At 46.0% G+C, this 21,436-nt stretch overlaps 1 protein-coding gene across 2 annotated transcripts in view; it reads right to left on the bottom strand.

The window, feature by feature from the left end:
* Positions 1 to 21,436, bottom strand: part of MICU2 (mitochondrial calcium uptake 2) — a 535,492-nt gene that overhangs the window by 112,367 nt on the left and 401,689 nt on the right. For both annotated transcript variants that reach the window (XM_063951667.1, XM_063951666.1), the window contains exons 3-4: positions 17,734 to 17,765; positions 15,319 to 15,394 (exon numbers count right to left, since the gene is read on the bottom strand). In XM_063951667.1, the coding sequence (XP_063807737.1) occupies positions 15,319 to 15,394; positions 17,734 to 17,765 (108 nt within the window). The remainder of the gene's footprint in view (positions 1 to 15,318; positions 15,395 to 17,733; positions 17,766 to 21,436) is intronic.

Consider the following 21,436-nt stretch of genomic DNA (forward strand, 5'->3'; position numbering starts at 1 on the left):
CACACTGCCACTAACACTGTGACCTCTGCCTCTGCTTGGATACAGATGTGTCCTCATAAATCTTGCCTCAATGCTAACGTCGGGCACCTTTTTTTTATGAAAATGCATCTTATTTGCATTGCTATGTGGATAGGATGCACAAGCTGCTTCTGCTGATTAAACGGATATGCAGCATGCCTATATACTGTGCGAGACTGTGGCTGTATCTGCATACACAAAATATAGGCATGCCGCATATCATTTTAATCAGCAGAAGCTGCTGATGCCCCTAGGCATATCAAATGCCCTAGGCAATTGCCTAGTTTGCCTATGCCTATGGCCGGCTCTGGTGTTGGGGCTCACCTGTCCGTTTGTCAAGGATTCGTTTGTACATATTGGGGAATATATATATATATATATATATATATATATATATTTTGCTTGTGTCGACACAAATATAAATGTTTATTACGGGAAACATTCTCCTTATTTTAAAGAAAATACATTTTTGTTTCCCTTCGGGTGGTATTGTTTTACTTGTACACGGCTCATTTAGAACCAAAGAAAAATCACTCTAGAATGCACATAATTGCTCAATGATGATGTTTATATAAGAGAAAGATGACATAGTTCATACATTTAAGAGCAGACTTCTTACAGTAAAGGCAGGGAGTGAGCATACACGTACACTACAACCTTCTAGAGATCCGCTCTAACAGTAAAGGGTTTTTTTCTAGCAGAAAGAGAATTTTCACAATGGGAAATAAATTGCTGTATTTTATAATTACAGGATTAGTCTCCTGTAAACTGACACCACATTTATCTATAGAATGCTGACTAATTTGTGACCTTTCTAAGTGTGAAATTTAAATATGCACAGATGCATACAGAAAGGTAGAACAAAGATAACCTTTTAAAAAAATTAAAGACTATTCTGTTACATGGGCATTTGCATTTATACTTTAACTCAGTGTTTTCCAAACTTTTTTGAATCACAGCGCCCTAGAATATCAGAATTTTTTTCACGGCACCCCTAGGCCTGAGAAATTTAGAAAGAAATTACAATAAGTAGATCGCGTTTATATATCATCCTTAGGGTCAGTTGTGTGGGGAGGGACAAGATTTGCTTCTGTTTGGCCACATATTTTATGACTGGCAGCCACCAGCACTGGTTTTGCCTATTATATTGACCATGAATAATTTGAATTGGTCCTGGACCACCAACCCAGGGCACCCCTGCAAGTGTCCCGAGGCACCCCAGGGAGCCACGGCACAGAGTTTGGGAACCTCTGCTTTAACTGTTGTTTCTTTATTCAGTTTAAGTGACTTTATATATTTTAGGCTTAAAAGAACAACATACACCGCTTGAGAAAGGACCTATTGGTTCCAAAAGGTTCTAAATGTGTTGTAAAAACAGGATTTTAATACCTACCGGTAAATCCTTTTCTCCTAGTCCGTAGAGGATGCTGGGGTCCACTTTACTACCATGGGGCATAGATGGCTCCGCAGGAGCCATGGGCACTTCAAGACTTTTCAAGGGTGTGAACTGGCTCCTTCCTCTATGCCCCTCCTCCAGACCTCCGTTATAGGAACTGTGCCCAGGGAGACGGACATTTCGAGGAAAGGATTTACTTATAATTTAATGGTGAGATTCATACCAGCTCACACCTCAACCATGCCACACAACATGGCATTCAACATAACACATGCCAACGGGCATGAACAATTGCAGCAACATGCTGAAAACAACCGTACCACAACATCTGTGTAACTACAAACGTAACAACTGCAGGTAAAGTACGCACTGGGTCGGGCGCCCAGCATCCTCTATGGACTAGGAGAAAAGGATTTACCGGTAGGTATTAAAATCCTGTTTTCTCATACGTCCTAGAGGATGCTGGGGTCCACTTTAGTACCATGGGGTTATACCAGCGCGCAATGGTCTGCTTAGAAGCAGGACACCCAAACTTGTTGGGAGCATACAGGACAAACAGAGTCTCTGTTTTCCATACCCGAGTTATTCTTGTGACATCAATTTTCAAAGCTCTAACTACATCAAGAGACTTTGACGCAGCGAAGGTGTCAGTAGCCACTGGCACCTCGATAGGTTGGTTCATATGGAAAGACGAAATCACCTTTGGAAGAAATTGCTGGCGAGTTCCCAACTCTGCTCTATCTTCATGGAAGATCAGGTAAGGGCTCTTGTGGGACAAGGCCCCCAACTCAGACACCCGCCTTGCGGATGCCAAGGCCAATAACATGACCACTTTCCAAGTGCGAAACTTCAATTCTATCTCCTTTGAACTGCAACACAACATTAAGGTCCCATGGTGCCACCGGAGGCACAAATGGAAGTTGGATGTGCAGCACACCTTTCGAGAACGTCTGAACTTCTGGAAGGGAGGCCAATTGTTTTTGAAAGAAAATCGATAAGGCCGAAATCTGGACCTTGATTGAACCCAATCGTAGGCCCGCATCCACACCTGCCTGTAGAAAATGGAGAAAAAACGTCCTAACTGAAAATCTTCCGTTGGAGCCTTCTTGGATTCATACCAAAACACACATTTTCTCCAAATACGGTGGTAATGCTTAGACGTTACTCCTTTCCTGGCCTGAATAAGTGTGGGAATGACTTCTTTTGGAATACCTTTCCGGCTAGGATCCGGCGCTCAATAGCCATGCCGTCAAACGTAGCCGCGGTAAGTCTTGATATACGCACGGCCCCTGCTGCAGCAGGTCCTCGCGAGGAGGAAGAGGCCGAGGATCTTCTAGGAGTAATTCCTGAAGATCTGGATACCAAGCCCTCCTTGGCCAGTCTGGGGCAATGAGGATCGCTCGAACCCTTGTTCTCCGTATGATTTTGAGAACTTTTGGTATCAGTGGAAGTGGAGGGTAGACATATACCGACCGAAACACCCACTGGGTCACCAGTGCATCCACTGCTATTGCTTGAGGGTCTCTCGACCTGGAACAATATCTATGAAGCTTCTTGTTGAGACGCGAAGCGATCATGTCTACTTGAGGAACTCCCCAAAGACTTGTCACCTCTGCGAAGACTTCTTGGTGGAGGCCCCACTTTCCTGGATGGAGATCGTGTCTGCTGAGGAAGTCTGCTTCCCAGTTGTCCACTCCCGGAATGAAAATTGCCGACAGAGCTCTTGCATGTCTTTCTGCCCAGAGGAGGATCTATGTCACCTCTGCCATTGCTGCTCTCTTTTTCGTTCCGCCTTGACGGTTTATGTACGCGACTGCTGTTACATTGTCCGACTGGATCTGCACGGGTTGATCTTGAAGAAGATGCACCACTTGTAGAAGGCCATTGTAAATGGCTGTCATTTTCAGCATATTTATGTGAAGACAGGTTTCCTGACTTGACCATCTTCCTTGGAAGCTTTTTCCCTGTGTGACTGCTCCCCAGCCTCGGAGACTTGCATTCGTGGTTACTAGGACCCAGTCCTGAATCCCGAACCTGCGTCCCTTCCAACAGGTCCCACTGGAACACTCTGGCATGGAATCGGCCAAACTGTATGGCCTCGTAGGCCGCTACCATCTTTCCCAACAACCGAATGCATTGATGGCTCGACACTCTTGTCGGTTTCAAATTTTGCTTGACCAGTCTCTGGATTTCCAGAGCCTTTTCCACTGGAAGAAATACCCTCTGTACTTCTGTGTCCAGTATCATCCCCAGAAAGGACAATCTTGTCGTCAGTTCCAATTGTGACTTTGGAAAATTCATGATCCAACAGTGTCGTTGGAGTACTGACAGGGAGAGTGCTATGTTCTGCACCAACCGTTCCTTGGATCTTGCTTTTATCAGGAGATCGTCTAGGTAAGGAATTATATTGACTCCTTGTTGTCGAAGGAGGACCATCATCTCTGCCATCACCTTGGTGAATACCCTTGGTGCCGCGGAGAGTCGGAACGGCAACGTCTGGAACTGGTAATGGCAATCCTGTACCGCGAATCTCAGATAAGCTTGATTAGGAGGATAAATGGGAACATGTAAGTAAGCATCTTTTATGTCTACTGACACCATGAAGTCCCCTTCCTCCAGACTGGAAATCACTGCTCTCAGAGATTGCATCTTGAACTTGAATCTTTCAGGTAAAGATTCAGCGATTTCAGGTTCAAAATTGGTCTGACCGAGCCGTCCGGCTTCGGAAATACGAAGAGGCTTGAAGAAAACCCTTCTCCCTGTTGTGACACGGGAACCAGGACAATGACTTGATCCTGACCTAATTTTTGAATTGCAGCTGTTACAACTTCTCTGTCCGGAAGAGAAGCTGGCAAGGTCGATTTGAAAAATTGGCATGGGGGGACGTCTTGAAACTCCAGCTTGTATCCATGGGACACTATTTGCAAGACCCATGGGTCCAGGACAGATTGACCCCAGACCTGACTGAAAAGTTTCAGACGTGCTCCCACCTGAGCGGACTCCCGCAAGGGAGCCCCAGAGTCATGCTGCAGATTTGGCAGAAGCAGGGGTGGACTTCTGCTCCTGCGATCCGGGAGACGGCGTGGGCTTTTTCCCTCGTCTACCTGCAAAGAAGGGGGAACCTTTGGCCTTTTTGTATTTGTTGGGCCGAAAGGACTGCATCTGAGAGTGATATGAGAGTGATATGTCTTTTTCTCCGGTGCAGGAGCATAAGGCAAAAATATCGACTTACCTGCGGTAGCCGCAGAGACCAATGCATCTAGCCCATCTCCAAACAAGGTCTCACCTTTATACGGGAGAGCCTCCATATTTCTTTTGGAATCTGTGTCAGCATTCCACTGGCGAATCCACAACGCCCTCCGAGCCGAGACTGCATGGTAGCGGCTTTTGAACCTAAAAGCCCAATATCCTTCATGGCTTCTAGCATGTATGCCGCAGCGTCTTTAATATGACTTAACTTTAGGAGAATCTCATCTCTATCTATCGTGTCAATTTCAGATGACAAGTTATCTGACCATTTTTCGATAGCACTACTCACCCACGCGCAAGCAATGGTGGGCCTGAGCAGCGTACCATTGGCCACATAAATAGATTTTAACGTAGTCTCCAACTTGCGGTCTACCGGCTCCTTTAGTGAAGCCGTCCCAGGTGCAGGGAGAATCACCTTTTTTGTTAAGCGTGACAGGGCACTGTCTAAAACCGGGGGTGACTCCCACCTTTTCCTGTCCTCTGCCGGGAAAGGATAAGCAACCTGAATCCTTTTGGGAATCTGAAATTTCTTTTCAGGGTTTGCCCAAATTCCCTCAAAGAGAGTATTTAGCTCGTGAGACGGAGGGAAAGTTACATTCATTTTCTTTTCTTTATAAAAATAAGCCTTCTCCTGAGGTACAGGAGGGGCTTCCGTAATTTCCAAAACTTCCTTTATAGCAACAATCATGTATTGAATGCTTTTTGCCAATTTAGGATCTATTCCCCTGGAATCACTAGTGTCGACACAGGAATCAGAGTCCGTGTCGGTATCAGTTTGTACTATTTGTGCATATGGTCTTTTATGTGACCCAGAGGGGTCGCCTGTGGATGAAAAAGCAGAACCACAAAAATCACATCTTCCACTGATTTTCTCCAGTTTTCCGCATGAGACTCAGACTTATCTAATCTTTTACCGATATGATTCACACTATCACATAATTCTTTCACCCATTCAGGCTCATGGTGTGCCGGCAATGCCACCACATTACAACTCTGTGTCCCTAAAATGGCTCCCTCAGAGGAAGAGCTCCCTGCCTCAGACATGTCACACACGTGCACAACCACACCACAGACACTCCGGGACTTATAGGGGACAGACCCACAGTAAAATCTGTCAGAATGACACAGATAGGATTTGCCAGTTCACAACCCAGCACCAGCAATAAAATGTCTGTGAAACATAAAATGTCCACAGACCTGCAGCGCTTTTATAATGATAATCACACCATGTATAGCACCAAATTTCACTGTGCCCCCCCTGTTTTGCACCCTGATACTTAGTTCAGCAGTGGAGGAGGACCAGCGTTCTTCTCTGCAGCCTGGAAGGAGAGAAAATGTCGCTGAGCAGTGTGCTGGCTGCCTGAGGAGGAGCCCCGCCCTCGTAATGGCGCGTTTCCCCACAGACTTTATGCTACTAATATTTATACTGGCAGGGGTAGGGCTGTGCCACAGCATCTTATGCCCCTTATATGCCAGTGTTAGAAGGTTTCATGCTGCCCAGGGCGCGCCCCCCCCCCCCCCCCCCCCCCTGCGTCCTGCACCCTGCAGTGCCTGTGTGTGTGGGTAGCATGGCGCGCAGCGTTCCCGCCCGCTGCGCGGTACCTTTCAGCCGTCACGATGTCTGAAGATCCTTTTCTTCTTACACTCACCTGTCTTCTGACTTCTGGCTCTGTAGGGGGGTGACGGCGGGTGTGGGAAAGAGCACATAGCCGCAGCTAGCGTTCAGCATCCCTTCAGGAGCTAATGGTGTCCTGTCAAGCAGAAGCAGAGCCATGAAACTATTTAGGAAGTTGGTTCCGACTTCTGCCCCCTAAGTCCCATGAAGCAGGGAGACTGTTGCCAGTAGTCATCCCTGAAAATAAAAAATCTAACATAAGTCTTTCAGAGAAACTCAGTAGAGCTCCCCTGGAGTGCATCCAGTCTGCCTGGGCACATTTCTAAAACTGAGGTCTGGAGGAGGGGCATAGAGGGAGGAGCCAGTTCACACCCTTGAAAAGTCTTGAAGTGCCCATGGCTCCTGGGGAGCCGTCTATGCCCCATGGTACTAAAGTGGACCCAAGCATCCTCTAGGACGTATGAGAAATACCATATTGCTTGCGCTATTTTGGCACTCTGGATAGTAGTGTGCAGCCACCAGTGTGCCCTACTCACGGTAAAGTCTGAATGTCACGAAATAATGTTCGTCAAAACTAAATATATGGATCTATATTAATATTTTTGTGATCACAGCTTTCTCATACACCTCTGTAAAAACTCATTTATTTAAGCCTGTCAGCTGTTTCCTTAGTGCAGGGGTGGGGAACCTTTGGCCCTCCAGCGGTTGCTGAACTACACATACCAGCATGCCTTGCTACAGTTTTGCTATTTGGTCATGCTAAAACTGTTGCTGGGCATGCTGGGATGTGTAGTTCAACAACAGCTGGAGGGCCGAAGGTTCCTGACTTGGTGGTACCTTTGAAAAGCCATAAGTTAGTTGGCAGGTGAGCTTTAAACCAGGCAGCATACTTTCAGTGCGACTCTGATTCAATAGCAGTTACCAGGAAAACACTGGCTGATAGTGCAGGTCTTGCAGTGAGATGGGGTCCCCTTGATGTTGGGCTGCAAGCTTTCATGCACTGATAAATTCATGAACCAAAGCCCCATTATTTATGTATTAAAGTGAGTGTGGTAACTATGGTGAGTGCTGAGCTCTGTGTGCTTTATTTATTTAAAGCAATGTTTTCATATGCCACTGCACCCCAACCTGGGAATGTGGAGTGCAGGTAGCTTATATTACATACATACATTCATTCCATGACATTTAGATTTTGCCTCATTTGACTTCAGCTTTGTCACACTGTGATACATGGCAGATAGTGGTCCTCTTTTTCTGAAACTATTAGGGAGTTTTCATTTTTATGTTCAGCCCTACTATCCTTAAACCAACACTAAGATGTAATTGTGGATCCTCCTGGGGAGGTGGCTGAGTTCTGGACACTTATCTGCTCACATGGATGTTGAATGTTAATCTTAACTACATTAATCCCTATTCCAGCGCTATAGGAACAATTACTAACCGCTTCTCTTATGTAGCATGTCTTGCTAATCACTACAGGAATAAATCTGGAGGAGGCGCAGTGCATCCCTTCACCTTACATCACCATCTCACTTACAGCATTGTTACTGTGTTTTATGTATGATGGATACAAGTTATGCTTTATTTATGCTTTGGGATAGACACACATTCGGAATATTTTGCTATTAGTATATACTTGTCAGATTGTGTTTGGGCTGTGTCCCCGGAGGGGGCGCTAGTGGGTCAGTGGAGGTAGATGGGAGAAAACGAGGAGGCTGGATAACGTTCCTGCGCATGAGCGCAAATGATATTTATTAGCAGATGATTATAACAGAGTGGTAGCAGAAATAATAATAACAGATGATAAAGTCAATCACTCAGCATAATAACTGAAAGTCTATGGCACTGGATGACAGATGACTTGAGGAAATAATAACCGGTAATATAATAAACAGAAGAACGGGTGCTTGTGAAATGGTTCTGGTTTGGAAACCAGTGCAGGTTTTAAAACAGGAAACTTTAGGCAGCAAGATGTAGAATGGCAAACCTGAGCAGAGGCAGGAGTCTGACTTCACAGTGCAGGTGATGAGGCACTGGCAGCAGCAAGCTGTATCACAGGTGGAGGAATGAAACACACCTGGAGTCAGTCTTCAACTGCAGGCTGAAGCACACAAGGTGGTGATGAGTGTGAAGCCTTATTTGCAGGTTGCAGGTATTGCTGGGCCTTGAAGTTCCACGGAGCTGTGCAGAGTAACCAGGAGTACAAGTTCTTAAGCAGAGAACCAGGAACACAGGAGAAACAGGAACAGATCCTTTCACATGGGTCGCTGGAGAGACACAAAGTCCAGGATGCCTGCAGACTGATCCTGCAGTCTCTTATGTACCCCATGGTGCACAGGGATTGGATGAGTGAAGGAAAGTGGGTGCGGCCAAGCACCGGATTGGCCGCAGTATACTGGCTGTTTACAGACTGTCATGGCGGCGCCCACGCTGCGGCCTAGCAGGGACGCGGCGCGCTACATGCCCGCTGTCTCAGGAGTGTTCCCAGGCCCTTGATGATGTCCCATGGCAGGGGCATAGGTGACAGGTGACCGCAGGGAGCCAGGACGGAGTCCGCAGCGGCGGACGGATGTCAGCCTGGTAAGTCGATTCCTGACAGTACCCCCTCCTTTAGGGGTGGACACCGAACACCCACGTGGTTTGGAGGGATGAGTGCTGTGGAAGACACGGACCAACCTAGGAGCATGGACATCGGACGAATTCACCCAACTTCTCTCCTCTGGGCCATAACCGGACCAATCGACCAGGTACTGGAGACGTCCATACCGACAACGGGAGTCCAGAATTTTGTTGATCTCGAATTCCACGCCCCGCTGAGTTCGAACCTTGGGACCTACTGGAAGAGTATTCTGAAAGCGGTTTAGGACTAGAGGTCTGAGGAGAGAAATATGAAAAGCGTTAGGTATACGAAGGGAAGATGGTAACTTTAATTTATAGGCCACTGGGTTGATGACTCTTTCGACAGGGTAAGGACCAATGAAGCGTGGTGCAAACTTCATGGATGGGACCCTGAGACGGAGGTTACGGGTTGATAGCCAAACCTTGTCCCCAGGTTTCAAATGGGGAACCGCACGTCTCTTGCGGTCGGCAAAGACCTTGTACCGACTGGAGGCCTTTTTGAGGGAAACGTGAATTTTTCTCCAAATAGATGAAAACTGAGTCAGAGCAGTAGTGGCAGCAGGAACATCCATATGAGGGAGTTCTTGGAAATCAGGTACACGGGGATGTTGCCCATATACTGCAAAGAATGGTGTCGTTTCAGTGGCAGTATGGTATCGAAAGTTGTGGGCAAACTCGGCCCATGGGAGCAGATCGAACCAGTCATCCTGGGAAGATGAAACATATAATCTTAAAAAAGTCTCAAGTTCTTGATTGACCCTCTCTGTCTGCCCATTCGTCTGAGGATGGTATGAAGATGAAAACTTCAGTTTGACCTGCATGGCAGAACAGAGGGCCCTCCAAAACCTCGCTACAAACTGTACCCCCCGGTCAGATATTATTTCAGAGGGTAAACCATGTAAGCGGAAAATCTCCCGTAGGAAGATTTGGGCAAGTTTTGGGGCAGAAGGGAGACCCTGGAGAGGAACAAAATGAGCCATCTTGGTGAATCTGTCCACTACAACCCAAATGGTATTATGTCCTTGAGAAGGAGGAAGGTCGGTGATAAAATCCATGGACAGGTGTGACCAGGGACGACTAGGGATAGACAGTGGTTGTAACTGACCTGCTGGAGACTGACGAGGAGTCTTGTGCTGCACACATTTAGGACAGGATGCCACGAAATCCTGGATGTCCATTTTCATCTTTGGCCACCAATATGTAGCAGAAAGGAACTTGAAGGTCTTCAGGACCCCAGGATGACCAGTGAACTTGGATTGATGGGCCCAAGATAGCAACTTGGGACGGAGATCTGGGGAAACAAAAGTCTTACCAGGAGGAGGAGCTGGGGAGACTTGAGATGCAGCGAAAACCACGGGACTCAGGATGGAATGTGGCACTGAGTCAGATGTTCCTTCTTCAGATTCCATGGATCGGGATAACGCGTCGGCTTTCACATTCTGCGAACCTGGGCGGAAATGAAGCTTGAAATTAAAACGTGAGAAAAACATAGCCCATCTGGACTGGCGAGGGTTAAGGCACTGAGCTGCCTTTAAATATAGCAGGTTTTTATGATCCGTGTAGATATTAAACGGATGTTTGGCCCCTTCTAGGAGATATCTCCATTCCTCGAGAGCCAGCTTGATCGCCAGTAGTTCTTGATCTCCCACGGAGTAGTTAGCTTCTGCAGGAAGAAACTTTCGAGAATAAAATCCACAAGGGTGGACTTTCCCATCGGATCCCTTCTGGGAGAGAACAGCTCCAATCCCAACTGTAGAGGCATCTACCTCCAACTCGAATGGTCTGTTGACATCTGGCTGAGACAGCACTGGAGCAGACATAAAGGCTAGCTTGATCTTCTGGAAGGCTGCCAAGGCTTCTTCTGACCAGTTGGAATGGTCTGCCCCTTTCCGAGTCAGGTTGGTAATAGGAGCGATGATAGTGGAGAATCCTCGAATAAATTTTCTATAGTAGTTGGCGAAACCCAGGAATCGCTGGATAGACTTGAGAGAGTTTGGAATGGACCAATTGGCAATAGCTTCCAATTTTGTCGGGTCCATCTGAAGATCCGATCCGGAAATTATATAACCCAGGAAGGGTATAGAGGGAACTTCAAAGGTGCATTTAGATAGTTTCCCGTAGAGCCGGTTCTCACGAAGACGTCGGAGAACTTCACAAACTTGTAGACGATGAGATGGAAGGTCTTGGGAGAAGATAAGGATATCATCTAAGTAAACAACGAGGTACTTATACAGGACATCACGAAAGATTTCGTTCACAAAGTGTTGGAACACTGCTGGAGCATTACTCAACCCAAATGGCATTACCAGGTATTCATAATGGCCATCTCGAGTGTTGAAAGCTGTCTTCCACTCGTCACCACTCCGGATTCTGATGAGATTATAGGCACCGCGGAGATCTAACTTGGTGAAGATGCGGGCTCCTTTAACTCTGTCAAATAATTCGGTAATGAGTGGTAATGGATAACTATTCTTGATAGTAATGTCATTGAGACCCCGATAGTCAATGCATGGACGCAGTCCTCCATCCTTCTTTTTAACAAAGAAGAAACCTGCACCAGCGGGAGATGATGACGGACGGATGAATCCCTTCTGAAGATTCTCTCTGATGTAATTACTCATCGCCTCAGTTTCAGGAACAGACAATGGGTAGGTGCGCCCCCTAGGTGGCTTCTTGCCAGGAAGGAGATCGATGGGACAATCCCATTCCCTATGGGGCGGCAGGATATCAGCAGCCTTTTCACAGAAGACGTCTGAGAAGTCTTGATAAGCTGCTGGGAGACTTGACTGTGTCTTTACTTCGGTAGACTTAATGGGACACACTTGGGCTAAGCAGGATTGATGACAATGTGAACCCCATGAGGTAAGCTGCAACGTTGACCAGTCAAACTGTGGATTATGTAGCTGGAGCCAGGGCATGCCCAAGACAATCTCCTGGGTGGCTTGAGGGATGACCAGGAACTTGATCAGTTCAGAATGGAGAAATCCAACTCCCAGAACCACTGGAACAGTTTGATGAGAAATGTTCCCCTTGGAGATTCGACTACCATCCACAGCAGTAATGTAAACTGGACAAGAAAGTTCACAGGTAGATAGGCAAAATTTATTTACCGCAGCTTGGGTGATAAAGTTTCCTGCAGCACCGCAGTCCACTAATGCTGACGCAGACTGGAGCCCAACTGGAGTCTCTAGCATCACTGGAAGGATGAGGTCTTGTTGAGAAGGAGCTTGACTGAAAGATCCTAACTTGACTCCTCCCTTACAAGTCAGGATCTGGCGTTTCCCGAACGCACCGTGCAGGAGTTAATCTGATGGCCCGCAGCAGCACAGTATAGGCAGAGTCTCTCACGTATTCTTCTTGCCCGCTCTTCAGGAGTTAGGCGGGACCTATTTATCTGCATAGGCTCGTCAGAAGAGGGAGACTGGAACTGTACAGAAGGTATGAACCTTGATCTGCGTGGCTCACTCCGAGCGCGTTCATTATTGCGTTCGCGGATGCGAGAGTCCAACTTAATGCACAGGGAGATCAAATCAGACAGTTGAACAGGAATGTCACGGGTCGCCAGTTCATCCTTGATCCGATCCGAGAGTCCGTGCCAGAAAGCTGCTACCAGAGCTTGGTTGTTCCACTGAACCTCTGCAGCCAACGTCTGGAACTGGATGACATATTGTCCCATGCTTCGGGTACCTTGACGAAGTTGGATCAGGTCTGCCGAAGCTGATGTCGCACGACCAGGCTCGTCAAAGATCCGTCTGAAGGTTGACACGAAGTCTGTGTAGTTGTTAATCAGAGGGTCAGCACGTTCCCACAGAGGAGACACCCAACTCAGAGCAGATCCAGAGAGTAAGGAGATGATGTAGGCAACCTTGGATCTTGGCGTGGGGAAATTATGTGGCAATAACTCAAACTGTATTTCACATTGATTGAGAAACCCGCGACATAATTTAGGACTGCCATCATACTTGCTCGGCACGGGCAGATGCAGACGTGACACTGGAGCTGATGCAGCCGGCATAGAAGAACTCACAGCACTGGCAGGTGCTGGAGTAACAGGAACAGTAGGAGAGAGTACACTAGGCAGGGATTGCTGTAGTGTATCTAATCGGGAAGACATCCCTTGCAGGAATTGAAGCATCTGCTGCTGCGCAACCTCTTGACCATCCAGACGAGAGACCAGATTTTGCAAGGCCTCTGACCCCACACTCCGTCCACCATCCGAGTCCATCGATCCTGGACTTACTGTCAGATTGTGTTTGGGCTGTGTCCCCGGAGGGGGCGCTAGTGGGTCAGTGGAGGTAGATGGGAGAAAACGAGGAGGCTGGATAACGTTCCTGCGCATGAGCGCAAATGATATTTATTAGCAGATGATTATAACAGAGTGGTAGCAGAAATAATAATAACAGATGATAAAGTCAATCACTCAGCATAATAACTGAAAGTCTATGGCACTGGATGACAGATGACTTGAGGAAATAATAACCGGTAATATAATAAACAGAAGAACGGGTGCTTGTGAAATGGTTCTGGTTTGAAAACCAGTGCAGGTTTTAAAACAGGAAACTTTAGGCAGCAAGATGTAGAATGGCAAACCTGAGCAGAGGCAGGAGTCTGACTTCACAGTGCAGGTGATGAGGCACTGGCAGCAGCAAGCTGTATCACAGGTGGAGGAATGAAACACACCTGGAGTCAGTCTTCAACTGCAGGCTGAAGCACACAAGGTGGTGATGAGTGTGAAGCCTTATTTGCAGGTTGCAGGTATTGCTGGGCCTTGAAGTTCCACGGAGCTGTGCAGAGTAACCAGGAGTACAAGTTCTTAAGCAGAGAACCAGGAACACAGGAGAAACAGGAACAGATCCTTTCACATGGGTCGCTGGAGAGACACAAAGTCCAGGATGCCTGCAGACTGATCCTGCAGTCTCTTATGTACCCCATGGTGCACAGGGATTGGATGAGTGAAGGAAAGTGGGTGCGGCCAAGCACCGGATTGGCCGCAGTATACTGGCTGTTTACAGACTGTCATGGCGGCGCCCACGCTGCGGCCTAGCAGGGACGCGGCGCGCTACATGCCCGCTGTCTCAGGAGTGTTCCCAGGCCCTTGATGATGTCCCATGGCAGGGGCATAGGTGACAGGTGACCGCAGGGAGCCAGGACGGAGTCCGCAGCGGCGGACGGATGTCAGCCTGGTAAGTCGATTCCTGACAATACTGCAGGAAAGAAACTGATCACACTAGGAACAGCACAAGTTCCTGGTATACAATTACATAAATAACCCCCTTCCTATAAATGATATGGGATACAGATGTGTCCTCATGCACCTAGCTTCAATACGCCATGCTGTGTGAGACATCTGGCGTGAGTGAGAACTGTATCTGTGTGCACTTGAGTCTGTATATAAAGCACAACAGACCTTGGAGTTCAAAAAAACCCTTGGCTGCTGCATGATTGCACTTTGTATACAGACACACCCTCCAACTCTACCGTTTTAGCCGGTACAGTATCGTTTTTTTATGGTCTGTACCGGCTAAAACGCCTGTACTGAGGTGTACCGGATTTTTTAGCAGCGCTGCGGAGACACGGACTCCCGCGGCACTGCCCAGGGACAGGCAGCTCTCCTCCACGTCACTTAATGGCTGTCTGCAAAGCACAGCACACGGAACTGAAAACAGAGGAGGAAGCATAGATGGGGAAGAGAGCCTGGGCGGAGTGACAGAGCGGCACCGACAAGACACAGCAATGAGGGAGAGGGCAGGAACTGAGGGAAAGAGGGAGGCGAAGCATAAGTGAAAGTCAGGGAAGACAGACTGTAGAAATGAAATATGGCAGAGTCTGACAGCAAAGAGAGGATAGGAGTGGCAGTAAGAGGGGGTGAAAGGTGAAGAGAGGGTTGGGAAATATTAAAGATGATAGAATGGCAGAAGAAACTAAAGAGATAGAAAAGGAAAGATATGGACTCAGACTTACCCTGCCGCCCCCTTTACCCGTGGCCACGCCCCCTCACCGGTACAGATTTTTCACAAAGAACTGTCGGAGGGTATGTACAGATCCAGACTCATGCGACACTTGTATATCTGTGTGCGACTATCAAATCTGTGCAGTCTCATTAATCGGCTTGTTGCACGTGTTTGCAACCAAGAAGCATTTTGGGGTGACAATGATGCAAAAGAGATGCTTGACGCAAGCTAAGTCACACATGACCTGGCCCATCAAAAGGGGTTGTTTGGCGCGACTGCAGTTAAAGTGCCCTCCTCTGCGACCTTATGGCTTTACACGGTGACATCTGCTATCCTTATAAGTTGTAGTATGGGTTGTATTGTCCCTTATATTGACGTATGTAATTCTGATTACTTTATACAGGAACATGGATGCCTGGTGTGGCCGCCAACAATATTTTTCATTAATATAAGCAGGAAACATTGCTCACCTTTATCACCCAAGTCTCTGAATAACGTTGGCCCCGGTTTCACCTTAGCTGCCTGGGCAAGCATGGCATCAAACTCCTTTGGAAATAACAGAAATCAGAAGCTGCATTGGTGAGAAGTTACCGTATATACTCGAGTATAAGTCGACCCGAATATAAGCCGAGGCACCTAATTCTACCACAAAAACCTGGGAAAACTTATTGACTCGAGTATAAGCCTAGGGTGGGAAATGCAGCTCTAGTCGTACACAGCCCTCAGTGCCAGATATGCCCTCATACTGCCAGATATGCCCCCACAGTGCCAGATATGCCCTCATACTGCCAGATATGCCCCACAGTGCCAGATGTGCCAGATATGCCCTCATGCTGCCAGATATGCCCCTCATGCTGCCACATATGCCCCACAGTGGAAGATGTGCCAGATATGCCCTCATGCTGCCAGATATGCCCCTCATGCTGCCACATATGCCCCACAGTGCCAGATGTGCCAGATATGCCCTCATGCTGCCAGATATGCCCCACAGTGACAGATATGCCCCTCATGCTGCCAGACATGCCCCACAGTGCCAGATATGCCCCTCATGCTGCCACATATGCCCCTCATGCTGTTACATATGCCCCTCATGCTGCCACATATGCCCCCTCCCCAAGTGCCAAATATGCTCCCCCAGTGCCTGTTACCTACCCCTCCGTCGATCCCGAACTTCTGAAGGAGGGACATGGAGCGCACCGCGCGCGCCTCTCCTGTGCCGGTTCGTGATCAGAGGTCACGAACGGGTACTTCCTTTAATAGACCCGCTGCTGCCGCCGGAGATGCAGGAGGGACACAGGAGAGGCGCGCGCGGTGCGCTCCGTGTCCCTCCTTCACACTGCTCTGCCTGTCACACTGCACTGCCACTGACTCGAGTATAAGCCGAGGTAACTTTTTCAGCACAAAAAAAAGTGCTGAAAAAATCGGCTTATACTCGAGTATATACGGTACATTTGCCCATAACCCACTGCTGTCTGTATTATTAGAAGCATCTCTTCCACTGGCTAACATGCAACAACTTCATGAAACAGAAATGTAGCTACACTGTGAACATGTGTAATAAGAAAATAACAAGTAACATTAATTATACAAAAATTGACAGTAAATTATAACCTGTGAGCAGCGACATCACTTCAATAGCAATTAAAATGACTCTAAACTCATAAAGATCCTTTGAACTTCAACAACGTGCCAAGCACACGGGAACCTATGTATCATATATTTTCTTTTAAGCTCTTTCATTTATTAAGTTATTTATATATAGTGCTGTGCAAAAGTTTTAAGAAGGTGTGGAAAAAATGCTGCAAAGTAAGAATGCTTTCAAAAATAGAAGTGTTAATAGTTTGTTTTTATCAATTAACAAAATGCAAAGTGAAAGAACAGAAGAGAAATCTAAATCAATTGAGGTCGGATCCAATCAGACATGCATTTGTCGGAATGGATCAGACAAGGGCTATTCAATGCCCATCTCAATTCGACTTGCTGGAGCCGGGTGGACGCTTCCGTGAGCGGCGGCTATGACACATCCTCCTGCAGCGCAGTGCTGTAGCGCTGCTGTCCCCCGTCTGCCTGCTGCTCTCCCCCCCCCCTCTCAGGTCCCTCATCTCAGTTCGACTTTTTCAAATTCGAACTGAGATGGTTGGAAACGGGGCCAAAAGCTGTCGAACTTAGCCCCGTTTCCCTCAGAAGCACGCCAATCGCCAGCTATACAGCTGATTCACGTACTATTCGACAAGTCGAATTCCCCCGACTTGTCGAATAAAAATGCTCGGGATTTAATAGGTCGGATCCCCCTTCCGACCTGAAAAAGTCGAAAACTGCTGTCTTTTCGACAAGATGGCAGTTTCGACCTTAATTGAATATACCCCTTTGCCTTCAAACAGATTAAATTCTTCTAGATACACTTGCACACAGTTTTTTGAAGGAAATCAGCAGGGAAGCTGTTCCAGAGGGATCCAGTCAGGATCCCTGTTGGGATGCCACAGTCAATAATCTGACTGCCAGCATCCCAAATGCCGGCATTTTATACCCAATGCATTCCAAACATCTTGGATAACTAACCACAGATCTTCTGTGGATGTAGGCTTGCTCAAATCCTTCTGTCTCTTCATGTAACTCTGTAGGGCCATATCATCACTTCCAGGACTCCTGTTTCTTTTTTACACTAAAGATAGTTCTTAATGACATTGGATGGATGTTTGGGGTCATTGTTCTACTGCAGAATAAATCTGGAGCCAATCTGATGCCTCCCTGATGGTATTGCATGATGGATAAGTACCTGCCTGCATTCACTTTGCATTTTGTTAATTGATAAAAAAAAAAAAAAACTATTAACACTTCTATTTTTTAAATGATTTGAAAAGTTTTCGATAATAAAATGTTTTTACCTTTTTGGTCAATGTTCGAGAGATGGTTTTACCTAAAAGGAAGAAAAAAATATATATTTATTAGAAAACTACCATACCAAAGAAAAGACAATGGTCATACGATTAATTTTAGCCACATTGCTCAGTACTGGGATTATAGACAGAACAACGCTGCCTGAGTGGTGCAGATCCAACATATATACACACCCATTATATAAATAGACATATATAGTCATGGATAAATTTGTTGGTACCCTTACAGCAGGCATGTCCAAACTGCGGCCCTCCAGCTGTTGAGAAACTACACATCCCAGTATGTCCTGACACACCTTTAGCATTCTCTGACAGCAAAACTGTGTCAGGGCATACTGGGATATGTAGTTTCACAACAGCTGGAGGGCCGCAGTTTGGACATGCCTGCCTTACAGTAAGTGATGAAAGTAAAATAAGTATGAATAATATTCATAAAATAAAGAAAAGAAACTGTGAAGAGAGATAAATTACTACTTATTCTCCAAAGATATTCTAGAATGGCATGGACAGATTTGTTTGTACCCCTTACAAAAGATAATAAACTATTGGATTATTGTGATATTTCAAATGCATTGCTTTCTTATATTAGTAAGATACAAGTGTTAAGTATGAAAGGTGCCGACCCGGGACATCCCGGCTCCAAATGCTGGTGTAAACGGGGACCAACACGGGAATGTCCCTGCATGATCCCGGGACCGTATATTCCCGGGTAAGGCCCTGCATTTTGGTATGAAAGTGGTATCAACAACTTATTCCAGCCATTTCCCATGAAAATATGTCTGCTGGTAAACTTTCAATTGGCTGTCATCTGCATAGTCAGTCACAAAATCAGCTGCATTTAAAAATAAAACACTGCGAAGCCCAAAACGCAGGTTCCATCTCGCTAATCTTGCAGTTTGCGGTATCACAAATGGAATTGACCAGGTCTGGTGTCGGACTGTCAATCTTTCCAGGCCAAACATGTATAACACTTCGACACCTGACATCTGTTGCACCTTACCCAAAATCCTTAATTTGTTCCATTTACCGCCGTGTCATTAAGAAAAAATTTGAAGCTAAACAAACTACTCATGGTAAAATGGAAAAAATTATGTTTCTTAAAAGACGCTGGACATTTCACCCCTCGTCAAGTACTGGAGAGGAAGAAACCATAACACGGGTGAGCAGTTTTCTTTAATCTTGTAGAACATTACATTTTTTTTTACCATCACACATAACATCTCCAGATTGTTTTCTCAGTGACCACGTTCCTTTGAATTCCCCTGTCATTGTTAAGCCTTTTAACTGTATAAAAGTGATGGGTACTGTGGAGTGCAAGTGTGCACTAGCTTAATTTGGCCTAATGCATTTCCAAACTCTGATGTCAGGCTTGTTCCACGTATTTGTGTTGAAGCGTGATAGATCATGGAAAAACATTTCTACTCTCACAATTAGATCTGACATGAAACCACTTTTTGCCCGTGGCAAATCATAGATGCATCAGCTGCGCTTCAGTGATGTTTTGTTAGTTACGGTTATCAACTAATTTATTCACTTAGCCGCAGGCCTAAGTCTCCGCAGACGCTATCTAAACATCGTATTACTTTTTATGCTGGTGTTTAATAGTGGCCCTCTGCCTGTAACATCAAGTGCTTGTAGCCGGTGACTGGTTTGTGCAGTCTAAGCCTTATAAACAGAGTACAGAATATTCCAGATAGGTGGAGGCATGCTGAAGAAAAATGTACTATATTTTGTAAGCCAAAATTCCATCAAAGGTTTAGAGATCCGCAGAAAAAGAAGTGTTTTTTGATCTTTAAGACTTCTAATAAAAGCAGAGCCAGATTTTCTTAAGCTCCACACTTCAGCAAGTAGCACGTAAACTACATAAAAAATAGCTTTTAATTTAACTCAACTCACACCGGACGTAAGGGCTAAGCCACCGCGAGCAAAAGAAACATCCCAGCAAGCAATTAACTTAATGCTTTGCTTTTATATAGGACGCATCAATGCAATAAGCATGCTCCCTTAAAACAGGCCCATCAACACCGTAACAGTTCACAAAGAACTAGTGGCAATTTGTGCCTGATGTCTTAGCGATGTCATTAGATCTTAATAAAGATTTTAGGTCCAAATTGTCTACATTTTAGACCTCTGATCCAGAACACCTTGAGGAAGGAAATTGTAACATCTTGACCCTACTGCACAATGCCGCCATCTGCGGCACTGGACTGCACGGTGTGATGTCATGATGACTCAAGTCATCAAGTCCCCGCCTACTTCACTAGAACTTCAGGAAATTACTGGACAATTTGAGAGAGTAGGCAAGTAGGTCTTATCCTGAGATCTGGTTCAGGATACAAGATGGCTGTCCTCCCTGTGTGCAGACGACGAGTCCACTTTAAGAACTACAGATGTTGTATTTAGCAGTATGATATAATAAGCCATTAGCTAGATCAAACATAAAAAAAAAGAAGACATAACCGTAAATTGTTAATAGGTGCAGAGACTGGCAATGAGGTGGGAGGATGCCCAGTGCCAGGAGGCAGACAGCTGGTATTTACATAAGTAATAAACAGACCCTGGCAATCATATGAAGCATCAGACTGCTCACTTGGCATCTGACCCCTGTGCAATTCACCTCATGACACTGCATGTACAGGAAAAATAATCTGACTGGAAACAAAAAGTTAGAAGAAGTAATTTAACAAGGATCCTAGGTATGTAAAATACAGCCAGCCCTGCAGTGCAATAAAATACAATAAATGAACATGAATTATCTAGCTGAGCAAAAGATATTTACTTACATTTACTTCTAAATGGCTAAAATACGCAAATCTGTCAGAATATTGTTTAAAACAGAGGTTTTCCAAATTGTGTGCCTAGGAAACGTGGAGTGCCTCGGGGCACTTGCAGGGGTGCTTAGGATTGGTGGTCCAGGACCAAATCAAATTATTTTTATGGTCAAAGTGTTAGGTAAAACCAGTGCTACTGGCTGCCAATCATAAAACATGTAGACAATCAAAAGCACAACTGTACATCACCACATGACTGACCCTAAGGATGACAGGTAGGCACAATTTACTTCATTTAATATTTTGTCCACATTTATCAAGAAAAATTGCTTATCCTAGGGGTGCCATGAAGAAAATGCTAGGGTGGTGTGATTCAAGAAAGTTTGGAACCACTGGTTTAAACTGTGCTGAGTCTCCCTTTTAAACTGACGTTATGCTTTAAAGTCAAATGGAAATCTGTTGCCAGATGGAAGAGAAAGACCAAAATGACTTTAGGGTTTGCAGTCTTTTCTCTCACCCTTATCATTTATACGAGGAGGCTTATAACATACTCCAGTTTCTATTCCTCTGTGAAGCGTCACCTATATGTTTTAGCACCACCAGAAACATCCACGATCCCTTCTAACATATGGACGTACTGTACCCTATTATCGCATTAACACTCCTAATAAGAGTACAGCCATGCATATTAGCAGGTCAGTCTGGTGAATTGTCTACCAATGAAATAGTGATGATCCTCCAGTGCGAGCAACTCAAGCCAGACACTGTGGGCGTATACTTAAACTGGCCTCTGTATTTAACTGTTTTTTCCCCCCCTCTGTCAGATGCCTAACCCAAGTCCCACTTATTTACTCTTACTATTTTGCACATTTACATTATATACTCCCCCAGCCATCTCAGAGCTTGCTCTCCTAGCATGG

The sequence above is a fragment of the Pseudophryne corroboree genome, chromosome 2, assembly GCF_028390025.1.
Source record: "Pseudophryne corroboree isolate aPseCor3 chromosome 2, aPseCor3.hap2, whole genome shotgun sequence".
NCBI classification, from domain to species: Eukaryota; Metazoa; Chordata; class Amphibia; order Anura; family Myobatrachidae; genus Pseudophryne; species Pseudophryne corroboree.